At 30.7% G+C, this 14843-nt stretch overlaps 1 protein-coding gene and 1 long non-coding RNA gene across 2 annotated transcripts; both read right to left on the bottom strand.

Annotated features, from left to right (window-relative positions):
- Positions 1–8733: 8733 nt before the first annotated feature.
- On the bottom strand, positions 8734–10788 carry LOC120207418 (peptidyl-prolyl cis-trans isomerase FKBP53-like). Its single transcript, XM_039206872.1, has 9 exons — positions 10719–10788; positions 10301–10628; positions 9993–10127; positions 9731–9865; positions 9372–9597; positions 9179–9266; positions 9044–9085; positions 8913–8961; positions 8734–8844 (listed from the first exon to the last, which is right to left on the bottom strand). Exons 1-9 carry the CDS (start codon positions 10786–10788, stop codon positions 8763–8765), a joined length of 1155 nt encoding a protein of 384 aa, XP_039062803.1. The 3' UTR covers positions 8734–8762.
- Positions 10789–10844: 56 nt separating this feature from the next.
- On the bottom strand, positions 10845–11297 carry LOC120207410. The gene is made up of 3 exons (XR_005524206.1): positions 11240–11297; positions 10925–11160; positions 10845–10856 (listed from the first exon to the last, which is right to left on the bottom strand). It is a non-coding gene; the product is annotated as an uncharacterized LOC120207410 (long non-coding RNA).
- Positions 11298–14843: the final 3546 nt, after the last annotated feature.

Raw genomic sequence — 14843 nt, 5'->3', positions numbered from 1 at the left:
ATTCTCTTCCAATTCTTTCTTCAGTTTATCCAATTTTGCTTTCATTTTTAGTATTGTGTGAATGAAGTTGTGCAATTAGAAACACCTCCTCAGAATCCACCAAATAAAACTATGTATTCATGATTAATGCATCTAAAAATGCCTAAATAAATGCCATGAAGAATGCAAAGATGCAAATGCGAATGCAAAAAGTGTTGGTCCCAAAGATGAATATTGTAAAACAAGTTTCATTAGAGACAAAAGTCTTCACTATTACAATATAGTCCATCTTTACATACATGATTTCACTTGGTTTAAAGTAGGATGATGTTTTATCTTTGTTCTTTCTGAATTTCCTTTAGCCATCAGTGCACGTCTGTATATGTGACTATTTGATTGAAAACTTTTTTCCTTAATAAAACATTTCTATTTGGTAGTCAATTTCAGATTAACACCTTTCCATGATGTCATGACGATGCAATGAAAAAATGTGATAAATGAAACAAATATAAGAAGAAATAAGTTAGTATTGGTGAGATAATTGATAAAGATAAAAAAAATGATATTTAAAGATAAATTAACACCTATCTAGTCATGATACCAACCCAAACATGTTTTATTTATTAAATATCAATCCTACCCGAACATGCTTTCTACCCAAAATGATTTACTTCAAGAAATTAATCATATATGCATGGTATCTAATTCACATCTACTCTATGACTTTAAAGCAAACTGTAAAGGTTTATAGTTATTCCTCCTTCGTGTACACTTATTTTGGTGCCTACTAATGGAGAGAGGTTTTGTATGGATCTACCTAGGGTGACCACTCTATGGTTCACTATATGTATGGTTTCGAATCTAACAGGGAAAGGTATTCGAATTGTCCTTGTTGTCGGTGCCCCTTGGCCTACCAAACCCTCAAATCTCACTTATCATAGGCTTAAACGGATTGAGTTCAATTCAAGGGGATTTAGTTCCCTATACCCATACGAGGAATAAATCCCTACGAAGGTGTAAGGTATGTGTACCCCATAGGTTATTTTTTGAATCTTATATGAAGAATAAATTCTTACGAGAGCAAAGCGTCCACCCCTACTTACTTGGGACGAAGCTCGGGTATAGAGCTTATGTCATGCAAATGCACATGAGGTGTGTGAGGAGGAACACACAAATCTTCGACCAAACAAAACAACAAAACTAAAAGAATTACTTTCTAGAGGAATTTTGGTGAAACTGAAAACATGAATTTGAACATTAGTACCACTATGTACATAAAGAAATAATGCAAAATTCAATAAATGAATCATAAGCTAACTATAGACTCAAACTCATAGTTTCCATCACTACGAAAATATATAAGTGACTGACTTCCTCACTATCTAACGTGTCCCCAACAGAGTCGCCAAGTTTTCATAGCTTTTTTGACGAACGAATAAGTTTTTTGATTAAAACCCTAAATTTTAAGAAAAATCATTTTTAAGACAAAAAAATTGGTATGCGCTTGTCAAAGATTCATTTTAGGTTCGGGAGTCGATTATGCATGGAGAAGGGTTAGCACCCCCACAATGCCCAAAAATTGGTACCTAATCGCTTGTATGTTTTCGTGGTGGTGGAAATTTTAAATTCGAATAGAAAATTAAATTATGATCCATTTATTGAAAATTGATTAATTTGTTTTGAATTATTTAATAAAGAACATTCCATATTTTGAGAGGAGACCACATGATTTGCACTCCAACTACTAGGAATGCTATCTCATGTATTTTTTCTCTATAAAAGAATGCCCTCTCTTTATTCATAGGACTAAAATAGAATAAACAAAAAATAAAACGCAATAATTAAAGGATTGACATTAAATAAATAAAAAGTAAAGGGAAGAAATTTAAATGTGCTTAAAATTAAATAAAAAAAATAAAATAGAACTAAAAATAAAATGTTAGTGTTAATCTTTAATATTTAACCCGGAGCGTAAATAATGCGAGTTGTACCCCAGGGCGGGTCGTCGCAATGTCGTACTATGGTTCGAACAAAAAATAAATAAATAAATAATAAGTTAGAGGTTAGTGGTTAGATGTTAATAAAGTCCAAACCATAATAATGTGGATCGTACCCAAGATCGGGTCACCGTAATGTCGATTCGAATAATAGTGATAAATAAATAAATATAACAGTGGTTAAAGTGCAAGAAAATAAAAATCAGTGATTGATTCGAAATAAAAAAAATAAAAGCATAATTGAATGATTAAATTAAAATTAAATTAAATAGGGGTCAAAACCATAGTAAATAAAACAAGATAATACATCGTGACTAATATATAAAGATACGCATAACTTATAGGGATTATTTCATAATTTTTCCTAATTTAGTGGCTAGAATGCAAAGAGGCTCTAAACAACTAAGGACCTAAGAGTAATTTAACACTAGAATAGTGATTAAAATGCAAATAGGCACCTAAAGTATGGGGACCTAAGCATAATTAACCCTTACTTTTGGTGACAAAAGCATGGAATGCACTTGAATAGAGGGACCTGACGCATTATTTACCCAAAAGTTTAAAACAAAGCTCCCCCCATTATTCACTTCCAGAAACACGTGATGAACCAAAAAATAACCCTCCCCCTTTTTCTCTCAACTCTAACTCCCTCTCCTCTCCATTATACCCAAACGTCCGACTATTTCAAATGCACTAAGGCCTCACATCGGCCACCAAAACGGCGACCTCCTTCTTCCATCAACGCCAAAAATAACCAGGGTGGCTTATCCGGCCACCAAAACGATCCAAACTCCATTTCTTTTCAACTCGTCTCATGGCCGAGAGCCCCAAAACCCATGTCCACCACTACGTTTTGGCCACTAACGAACCAAGACTGACTGCTCAACTCCACAGACCATACGACGACGACACCAATACTCGCCTAAGGCTTCGACGACTACGAGTAAATGATTTCTCCTCTCTCTTTTTTCATTTCTATTCGAAAAACCTAAGAAATAAAGGAAAATATTGCTAAAAAATAGCTTTTGAATGTTTTTGTTGTTATTGTATTGATCTTTAAAAAATAAGAAAATCCCCCCTATTTGTTTCTCTTCTTCATGTAACAAAAAACTAAAAAAGGTGTTCCTTTTCTCTCTTCTTCTTCTCAAGAGAGAAAGGGGAAACAAATCCCTATGTCCTCCGATAAGGGCACTGGTTAATGCCACAAGCGATGGTCGGAGTTCACACAAAACTCACAAAGAGCTTATTACCCCAACTAAAACCCTAAAGCACTATTCCTCACCAAAACGAAACGGAAAACCTTAGATCCAGGGAGTTACCTTTCGGTAACTCGGAAACTTGGTAGCCCTTGATCTCTCCGGCGACCTTTGAAGCGAATAAGTTCTATCCTCTTTTGTTTCTCACTCTCTTATTTTCTCTATTCTCTCTCGATTTCTCTCTATTTTGGTTGTTGGTTTCTTGCGACTCATTTTTTTGGATCCTCCCCAGTTTTTTTCTCTTCTTTTTTATGTTGTTATATAGAGGAGTGGTGTGTGCTTGGGGCTACCGTGGAGCAGGGATTTGGTGCTGGTTGAGTTGTTGTGCAGTGCATGGTGTGGTGGCAAGACAAAAAATGGTGATTACAATTATTGAAAGTAATAATCACAACTATTCTTTATTCATTCTTATTGTGTGACCGTATATATTTAATTAATATGTACAGTAGATAAAATTACATTTGATTGTACAAGTCATAAGTGGCCTCTAGTAAGACGTTATGACTGCCCAAGTTAAATGAAAAGCTCATGATTCAAGCCAACCTTAACACATCTCATGTCATAATCCTCTTATCTCGCGATATCTTGGTAGAATATAAGGCATGAAAAATGTCAACCTTATATCGCTGCATCTTCAATTTATCGATGCCCAATTGAACTGACTATACAAATTCCATATATCTCTATCAACTCATTTGAGCACGACCATGTACTTCTCAGTCTCAATCATCGAAGGGACCTGAGATATCTCTCCTATGATAATTGAGATAAATTTCATCTTAATCACTCGCATCTCATTATATGGTTCTTGTCATGTTTAAGCATAACCTTTACAATCATCTGATTAAAGACAATGTTTGATTATGTTAAAACATAATAATTATCATATTGAGAATTGTAGTCATTTTAGGTATAAATATTTAATGATATAACTATTTGAAATTAATATATAACTTTAATCCATGTATTAATCTTAAAACAATTCAATCAAATATTTGTTCTCAATAAATACATGTGAATTTGATTTGAATCTGATTCACATATTCATCTCATGAATATCTATCAAATATCATACAATCTTATTTTATTATTGTTCTCAAAATAATAATTGATTATGGATATGTAGAATAATTAAAAATATTATTTAAAAATTTTAAAAGAATGCACGCAAATGATAATAAAATATTCAATAATCAAAATATCATGCTCATACAATATACCTAAGGAAGGAATACTAACAGTAGATGCTTACACTTTGGCTATGGTAAATCCTTATGGATGCAGTTATGTGTAATTACATATCGGTGTGAGGTTGGAGGATAATTAGGTTATTTAACTAAAAACTTTGTTGACATTTTTTTAGAACTCTACTTAAATAATTTTGTAACTATTTTGTAACTATTTGTATGTTTATTTTACACTTATTTAAACATACTAATCTCTTTAGTTCACTCCCTTAAAATTTCCCTTTCATATATTTTTTGAATAAACACTTGAGACTTAACATTTGGAGGATCAACACATTTTGTATAGTACTTTTGTTGTAATGTTTCTATCTTCCAAATTAACTTTACTTAGGTGACTTGTGCCTACATTTTGAGATATGAAATTTTATGACATGCATAACACTTTTACTATTGATGTATGAGTTATTTTGATATGTAGTTTGATTTGGAATTTCATATTACTTAAATCTTTTATGTATATTATTATTTGTTTTAGACCATATTAATATGATGATTTGTTAAAAAAACGTTTTGATATCGGTTGTGACCTACAAGATTTAGTCGTAGTGTATGTATAAATAATGTAACCTCCTAGACCCAGTCTGGACATTACGACTAAATCTCGGAGATTACAATAATTCATATTAATAAAAATCATAAAATTTTTAGGTTATAACATGTATCATCAGATAATCATTATAAATTTGTAAAAATAAATAAGATTTCATAAAATAAATTATAATTGTAATACCCCAAATTTTGGATAGTTACCAAAATATAAGTTTTGAAAGTTTAATAGCCAAAGTATAAATTTTGAAGAGTTTAGGGACTTAAAGTGTAATTAAAAAGTTATAAATTTTGGTCCCTTAAATGGATATTTTAACTTAAAAGAAGGATTTTCGTGTATGTCAGATTTTTATCCGGGATTTATAGAAAAAGCTATTTATCGGTAAAGTTCGATAAATAATCGGATATCCAGATCAAATTAAAAATTTACAAAAATTGAAGGATGGTAGTATGAGGTTAGAAATGTTGTGTAGATATTTTTAATGTGAGGAAATCGAAGTGTATTAGTCAGGTTAAAAGGATTTTCCACGTTTTAGGGAACCAGTGGAACTTTAGGATTAAATTGAATTTTTGGAAATTTAGAGGGAAAATTTGAAATTTTTCAAAAAGGATTTTTCATTTTCATTTTAAAATATTAAATTAGAATTCAAAGTATGGCATGGATGAAAATAAAGGATTCATTAAAGGCAATTTGGTCATTTTTCAAGAAATGAATTTTCAATTCATTTTTAATCTTTTAATTACAAGTGTATAGGTTATTAATGCATAGAAAATTCAAGATTTTCTTAATGCTTTCTTCATCCAGTCGTGGGTTATGTTCAAGGCGAGAGAAAGTTTCGTTTTGGTTTTTGATTCATTTATGTTAGGAATTAAAGTGTGTTCATGCATATACACGAAATCTACTTTCATTTGAAATAAATATTTTGGTCAAAATTTAAATGTTTTAGAGATACAAAATTACGTCATTTTGGTATAAGTTTTCAGGTCATTACAACTTTTTTATATTAATAAAATGTAGTTATTTTTATTTTTGAGTAAATTAAAAATTGGATAACTGAACTTTTACGCAATTCCTATTTCACTCATCTTACTTTTAAAATTTTCAATTTGCTTAATGAACTTTATACATTGAACTTTTTTGTCATTCTACCATTATATCACTAACAGCTCATTGGCGTGGCTTATTTTAATATTAAAACTTAGTCACATAAGATTTCTATTTAATAAAATAAAAATTAATCAGGCAAAAAAATCCTAACCCCCAAATTTACACCCAAAATCATATACCAAACCGTAACTCAATCTGAAATTAATCAGGCAGCCTTCAAAATCTACAAGCAATTCCAATGGAAATCTTATAAACTTGTTCCAATAACAAAAAAAATCACACTAAATTGTTTTTGTTCTCTCTCTGAAATCCAAAAATGAAAATACCAAAAAAAAAATAAAGTAGATGAAGAAGAAGAATAAAGAGGTAAAAGAGAAAAAAAATAAAGAGGATGAAAATACTAAAAAATCGTTTTTGATTTTCCTTGCATGCTTCTACAGCTTCCACAGTAGAGAAAATGAAAATGAGAGGATGAAGAAGAATATAGAAAGAAAAGGGAAAATGAAGGAAAAAGGAAATATACTTTTTTATTTAGACTAAAACAACATCGTTTTGGTCTAAATAAAAATATTTTAGATATCTAAAATTACGTCGTTTTGGTATAAATTTTCACGTCATAACACCGTTAATTATTTAAAGGATGAGTGACCAAAAAAGTTCAATATATAAAGTTCAATGAGCAAATTAAAAATTTTGAAAGTATGGTGAGTAAAATAGGAATCGCGTGAAAGTTCAGTTGTCAAATTCGTAATTTACCCTTTATTTTTATACCGATTTTATTATAAATTTTGAACAACTTTCAATTATTATGTAAAAATAATATAATATATGATTTGACTCTTAAAATGCTTCCAAAATATTTTATTATTTAATATAATATAACTATTTTTTTTGTTAAACTATTAACACATTGTAAACTAATGTCTATCATGATCGTTTTTTAATGTAATCTTATTTCACCATTGCGATTGGATCTAAGCACTATGCCGCCACTGATTTTAATCTCATCTTTTAACTAATTTCATTGTTAGAGTAACTAATGTCACTGTCACAATTATTTTCAATCTCATTAAGAGTTAAACTACTATCAATCCAAATACAAATATTAAATTATAATTAAAATATTAAAGATATATTTATATTAAAAGTATATCATCAAAAATATTTAAATTAAATTTTATTGATTAATAAAATATATTGATATCAATATGTTAAATAATATTAACAAATAATTATTTATATTAACTAAATAATTTAAATAATATAATATATTTTAACAAAATAAATCAATATAATTTAAATTTAACATTTAAATCATAACAATAATAATTTATATTTAACTCTTAAATCACAAAATACAAAATTATTTTTTAATTAATTACTAGTATTCGATCTATTGACCGATTAATTCAATTTAGGTACTACAGAGGCGAAGTTGACCCTCCAAACCTAATTTTCTTCATTAAAAAAGTCAGGGTTTGAACATTTAACAAATATATTGAATACTCGAACCTGATGCCTCAAATACTTGGTTTTAAAACACATTTTTATACTAAAAAACCTATAAATTAGTTGTAGAACATATTTTATACTTAAAATAATATTATAAATGTATATATGCTAAAAGGTTTATAAATTAATTGTATGAGTATATTTATACTCATTACCCACCGATTAACTCCTAAAATACTTGTCTACAATGTATTGATTTATACTTAAAGTTTTAATATTTAAAACTATTATTTTATCATTTCATTAAAATATACACTGTTATTGATTTATGCTTAATGTTTTTAAAAGTCGTAATTATTATAAAAAATAATTTTTATATTTAATAAAATTTATTAAGTAATTAATGTTTAATTTAATATTTTATTATTTTTAAAAATTAAAATTAATTATGTATTATTAAATAACTAAACTTCTAAAAGCAACATATACTTTGGGTTAAAAGCAAACAAAGCGTGGGAGAAGTTATAATAGTTTATTATAAATAAATAAATATTATAGTTGGACTATAAATCTGGGCTATAGGGTTGGACTTGTTAATGGGTCAAATGTTAGGGTTAAGAAATGAGAAAATATGATAAAAGAAAGAGTTTTCTAGTATTTTTCAACCGTATTCTTCCATTATTACTATTGCAATTTTTTTTATCTTCTTCTTTCTTCTTTAATCTGTTATACTTCCTATTAATATCTTTAAAAAAAATCTGAAAGACGCAAAGGCGATGTGCCCGACGCCATCTTCAGTGCCTAGCTGCCGGGCGTACTTTTTAAAATCAAGCTCAAACAATAACAATAATTTCTTTATCACTGAGAACACTCAGTTCATACAGTTATAATACTCCATGAATGAAAACATTGAAGACCATTAAATCAAAATAATGAATCAAAAGTAATAGTGGATAAAAAAGGGTTCATTACTATCATGAAAGTTGATGGGTTCAAAATACAAATGCACCTTTAACAAACTTGTTCATATTCCCATGTTCAATGACATGACAAAATGAAGATTCCTAGCTTTTAACCATTCATCTTCAAAAACCAGCCCAAAACCAAAAAGTTAAACTCTGAGATGTATCTCCAAAAGGTCATTCACTCAACAAAACTGGCGTATGAAGCCAACCGATTACCTGACTTTTAACAATTCAACTTCAAAAACCAGCCACGAGTTTGGTGGAATATCCTCACTTGTTCCTTCCTTTGTGCAGCTGCAAAAACAAACCAAACAAAACTCAAGACCATACAGAAACGAGCTTCGGGTACTGTTTTCACGTACCTCACTGATGGTGGAACTGTGAGTCTACGTTTGCCACCGACTCGCATTCCTACAAATCAACATTTTTTATTTAAACCATTACCATATATACTTCAAACGCCGATAAGTTAGTGATAAGCAGGAGTTCATACCATCAAGGCCAACCTTCCATAGCTCTGGAACTTTTCCCTCAGCTGTAATAGCAACAAAGCTATAACTCCAACTAAAAACTTTAAAACCAAATATATATATATACAGAGCATGAATGATTTAACAAAAGATGTTACCTAGTCGGAACGTTAAGTGACCTTTGTCAGCACTTGAATCAATTACTTCCCCACTGTCCTTCAACTTTACGGTGTAATGGAAACGGACCTGATTGCAAGAAATCTTTGTGAATAATCTCATTTAATTTAGCACAATTTGGAAGATACAAATTCCTTTAATCCAAAAAACCACCATGGATAAAATACTACATGCCTTTTTACCAAGAGAAGCTATTTTCCCATCTGGTTTTCCCATTTCCAACTCTTCAATGATAATTCCATTCGACAGCTGAATTTCCTGGTCATTAGTATTCTTGTCTTTCGAGTCCACAACAGATTGCTCCTTTGTAGGAGATGATAAGACAGGTGGTTCCATCTTCGTAGCATCCTCTTCTCCCTCATCCTTACACCTTCTCTTCTTTTTCCTCTTCTTAGAATGACTTTAAGAAAAGAAAAACAAAGTGAACATCACCATTTAAGTCTCCAAAAAATTGCAAATGAAAATGATTGGAACAAGAAAACAATTTCATCAGGTATGCTCATAGTCATGCAAATCAAATGAAAAACACCTACTCATCATTAACTTGATTTTGGGTTTCCTTATCCTCCATAGGTACATCCTCAATCACAGGATTCAAATTTAGCTTGGCTTCATCGTCGGTACCCACTTGACTGGGTGTCAACAACAGATTATCAGATTGACATTTCCTGCAGTATATCAGATAGCAATTGTTACTAAGAAGACGGTTGCTACAACTGACACAACTAAGTCAATGAGCATGGAAGCACAGATTTCATGGAACATATAATTCTCTAAAGAGATAATATCACGCACTCATTACTGGCCAGTTTCTGATTTTGATCATTTTGCTCCATCATCACTTCTTCAACCACACAATGATCAGCTTCCGATAGTTTCTCTTCCTTTACAAGCTCTTCGAGGTTATCTACATTCCTAATCCCAGATTCACTGCAAGCAATAAGGAATGAAAAAAGTACAACACAAACAAATGTAAGTCAAAAACAATGATTCAAGAAGCAAACAACCCTAGATGTTAGTAGGTTAACTTAGCTATTGCATTTGTAGTTCATTATTGTTTGATATGCTTATCTGTTTTTATCAAAGAAATACAGCAATCATACCGTTCAAGCTGAACACCATTGATTCCTTTTAACACGGTAGCATTATCTTCAGTCTCATTGTTTTTACAGTTACCAGTTTCTTTCCTACTAACTTCTCCCCCTTTATCGTCTTTTCCACTCTTTGATGTGCATTTTACTGAAAACAGTGAGGATAGAGGCAAAGCATCTTCAGTTTCACTGTTCAATAGCTCCCTGGGAGCAACAGCATTGGTGAAATCCCTTTTCTGAGAACTTCCATTATCAGATTCAATTTTCTGGTACTTCTTCCTAAGTCTCCTATGCTTTCCTCTTCGACCCTTCAACTTTAAGCCCTGCTGTTCTTCATTTGCTGAAGTAAGACACGAAAAAAGGCATTTAAATTAGAAAACAAATGGTCAAAATTTCCATGTAAGAGATGTGGCGAGACATACATCCTAACCCAGTAGGAAATTCTTCAGGAGATGAGAAGGCTTGTGGATCATCATCATCATCAATAAAACTACCACCATACTCACTTTCTTCACTACTCTTGCTCCTTTCGGGTTCAGTATCTGCAATATATTCCCCATAGGGTTCTCTAAGCAACATGGTTAAGGGAACCCAATAACATGAAGTAAATCCGGAAACTTAAAAACAAAAGGATACGATTCATCACTGCGATGATGATCAAGGGAAGCAGGGCCCAGATAGTAACCGGTAAGATGAACAGTTCGAGGGCCAATAACAGAGAAAACGACTTCATCAGATTCCTCAAATTCCAAATTGAGTTGACAACAGTCTGCCAAATCAGGGAACAAACTACAGAGAAATACCGGCCTACTATTTCCCACATTACATTGAACTATGCTTTTCTGTACTCCGTTACCCATTCCTAATGTCGCCTGACAAAAACATATTCATGTACTTCCTTTTAAAGATTTTGATTTCGGATAATTGAAAAACAAGAATTAACACAAGTACCTGGGATAAATGAAGCCTTGCATTGAGAGGTGCATGAGTGAAGGGCTTTCCAGGTTTCACTTCGGTTCCTGGAAAATGTTAACAGTGACTTCACTTTTACAAGAAAAAGAAGAAGAAAAGAAAATAGATCATAAAGAAGAAGAAAGCAAAGGGTATAAGAAACTAACCCCAAAAAGCCATCGAAGAGATTACAGAGACGGGATTTTTAAGAAATGGAATCAAGTTTTGGGTAAACCCATATTTATAGTGCAAGTTGGAGGGAAACCAAAGCGTCAAAGAGGCGACAAAATCCCTGAGGTTTATACGTGATCTCGTATGACGTTGAAGATTCTCCTTAAATTAAGTTAACAACGTTCTATTTAAGTTAACAATGTATAGTACATAAACATATCAATTACATGTAGCAAAAAAAATGGATAAAATTTAAGATTCTGATATTTAAATTTTTTAACATTATAATTTAAAGGTGAAATGGTCAATTTTATCCTTGTAATAGACCAATTTATCATTTCCGCCCTTATCAATTTTTTGCGTCAATTTAATTCTTAAAGTTGCTCAATTGCATCGATATTTAAAATATTTAATATTGTTTGGAGTTTTCAGTTAGGGTTTGTGATTTGGAGGTTAGGGTAGTATGGTTTAGAGTTTATTGTTTAAAATTTAGGATTCTAAATTAGAGTTAGAGCATAGAATGATGTAATCGAACAACTTTAAATATTAAATTGATACAAAAATTACCATAGGGACAAAAATATAAATTAAGTCTATTACATGACAAAAGTCACTCTTTTGCCTAATTTAAATAACTTTTAGAATATATTGAGAATACTATTTAAATGTAAAATATTTATTATATTAAGTAATCTTTATTATTCGAAATTTGGGAATCATGTTTTATATTAAAAATATTTATTTATTTTCACGTCTTAAATGCATTCTTCTCTCTCACCAGTTTGTTTTTTTTTTTTCCAAATCTCTTGCTCGTATGAAAAAAAGCAACAATATCTTTCCTAAAATCTCATCTATTCATCTTTTATTTAATTTTTTTTATTAAATTAACGTAATTATAAAACAATAAATATCTTTTTTATTTTCAACTAATTAACAATGACTCAATCATCTTAGCTGTAGTTAATGGTGTTCGAACTCGATAACTATAGGAACAATAATCATTCTTTTAATTAGGAGTATTCAAAAATACCTGACCCGAATTATTCGAACCTCCAACCTGGTATGAAGTTATCATGTATTTTAGAGATAAATACCTTATTTTATAGGGGGTACCCGACCTATTATTTTTAGGCCTGTAAACGAACCGAACGCACACGAACGGAGGTATGTTCATGTTCGTTCATTTAATAAATAAACGAACATAAACGAATACGAACATAAACGAACAAATTTTTTTTTTGTTCATGTTCATTCATTAAGGAATATAACTTGTTCATGTTTGTTCATTTAATAAATAAACGAACATAAACGAACACGAACATAAATGAACACGAACATAAATGAACACGAACATAAACGTTGGAAACCCTACCTTCTATTGTTCTTTCATGAAAAATAGTTGACAATGTAAATCAACCAAATCTACAGTGATAAATAGCGTAAGAGCTGATTAGCAGTGATGAAATGTTTGAAGATATCAGATATTTCGATCGATCTTTTAAAGATATTAAATGATTCACACGACTTTAATTTAACGCTATAACATTTATCTTAGTGGTCCATGATTACATATGAACAATCATTTTCCACTACGTTATTCTAATAAATTCATCGGCTAAAAGTTTTGTGACATCAATATCAGGCTTTAGTGAGATTTGTTAATAATGATCATTTCCGTTGGTAGAGTAGAAAATTTAACAGCATGAAGATTTCGAACGGTACAAATTGGACTACAAGGCAATAACATAGATCCGAAATCCCTCCAATGCTATATATCGTAACTAATATTATTGCTAAACCATCATTCAAAATTTTAACGTACCTAAAGTCTACTCCTCAACTAAAAGTCACACAAGAACTATGAAAACAAAAGTTCATTGCCAAATTGTATTTTCTACTTATTAATGGGTTCTTCCTGAAAAATCTATTACTTCTGCTATTACACTCTTTTTCAAAAATTGCATAGAAACATTTGTTTTGTTTTCTGGCAAATTCTATATATTTTTCTCTTTACTGATGCTCATATACCTCCGATTGTTACCTTTATCTTCCTATCTATTTCTAGAAAGAAGTATGATGTTTTATTGAGTTTTAGATGTGAAGATATCGACAATAACTTTACATATCAACTATTAAGCCATATAAAACAGAGAAAGAGATGAAAACAAACCTGTAAAACTTCAGATTGTACTATAATATAACTTGTTTTGAAGCTTTCATCGATCGTTTCCACTCTCTAGTGAAGACTAGGGTTTGGGGGGAAAAGGGGGAAAATTAATATAACTGCGAGGTGCCTCATAGGTTAACATATTGGATTTAATCTCCAAATAAAATTGGGTTAATTATAGAGTTGGTCATCAGAATATCAAATTAATTAATATTTTTAAGATGCTTACAAATTGGTCACCAAAATTGATTTAAGAAGATTGGGTTAAACATAAATGAACGAACATAAACGAACATAACTGAACGAACATAAACGAACATAACTGAACGTTCACGAACGTAAATGAACGAACGAGACATATGTTCATGTTCGTTCATTTAATTAAACGAACAAAAAATATTATTCATGTTCGTTCATTTAATAAAAAAACGCACATAAACAAACTTTCCGCCGCACGGTTCATGAACGGTTCGCTGAACGTTCAGTTCATTTACAGGCCTAATTATTTTTTGTTTTTTTTTGGGTCGAGCCTGGGTCACAAAATTACTCTTAACCGGGTACTCGTCGACCCACTGAGTTGATTTCTCTTTTTTTATTTTTTTATTTTTTTATTTTAAATTAGACTTTTTATCTCTAATTTTAAAATTATAACATTTTCAATCTTTATTTTTTCAAATCATACCACCTTAACATTTAAATTATTTCAATATTTAGATTATATAATTTGTATTTATAAATTTTATGTTTATAATATGCATTAAAAATTTTAAATTTTATGTGGATTTTTTTTTAAAAAAAAAGAATATAAATCATATAATAAAATAAAATAAATATTAATCGGGTACTCGTGACCTAAAAATGTAGGTGCCTAGATTTTATGGGTACTCGATTTGTGTGTACCCGCCTCTTATTGATCAAGACACGAGCTGAGTTTTTATGACCCCAAAGTTTATGGTACTTGAATTTGAACACATGTACATTTAACCACTTAGGTAATTTGGTTCCATGTCTCTTTTCTCCAAAATTGATTCATTTCTTTATATCACTCATTTATCTTCTCTCATGATCGTTTATCTAGATTCAAAATATTAGGGCTTGGGAACCCTCGTATAATTCAAACGTTGGAGAATTTAATCACTCGACAAGATCCTAACCTAATGTTCCTTTGTGAATCACGACTACAACGTCCTCTGTTGAGTCCCTCGAACAACGACTATGTATGTAACACCCCAACCCGTACCCGACCCGGATACGAGTCTGAGGTGT

This window comes from Hibiscus syriacus, unplaced genomic scaffold (assembly GCF_006381635.1).
Source record: "Hibiscus syriacus cultivar Baekdansim isolate YM2019G1 unplaced genomic scaffold, ASM638163v2 tig00014732_pilon, whole genome shotgun sequence".
NCBI classification, from domain to species: domain Eukaryota; kingdom Viridiplantae; phylum Streptophyta; class Magnoliopsida; order Malvales; family Malvaceae; genus Hibiscus; species Hibiscus syriacus.
This window is presented reverse-complemented; position numbering and strand designations above follow the sequence as displayed.

What these genes read in the sequence shown, in the direction of transcription:
- LOC120207418 (XM_039206872.1), bottom strand. Translation starts at nt 10,788, where the DNA reads ATGGTGGTAGTTTTATTGATGATGATGATGATCCACAAGCCTTCTCAT. An exon ending in CAAAATCAAGTTAATGATGA is followed by an intron (nt 9,598 to 9,730) that starts GTAGGTGTTTTT and finishes CTTTTCTTAAAG; the next exon opens with TCATTCTAAGAAGAGGAAAA. An exon ending in TAGCTTCTCTTGGTAAAAAG is followed by an intron (nt 9,267 to 9,371) that starts GCATGTAGTATT and finishes TCTTGCAATCAG; the next exon opens with GTCCGTTTCCATTACACCGT.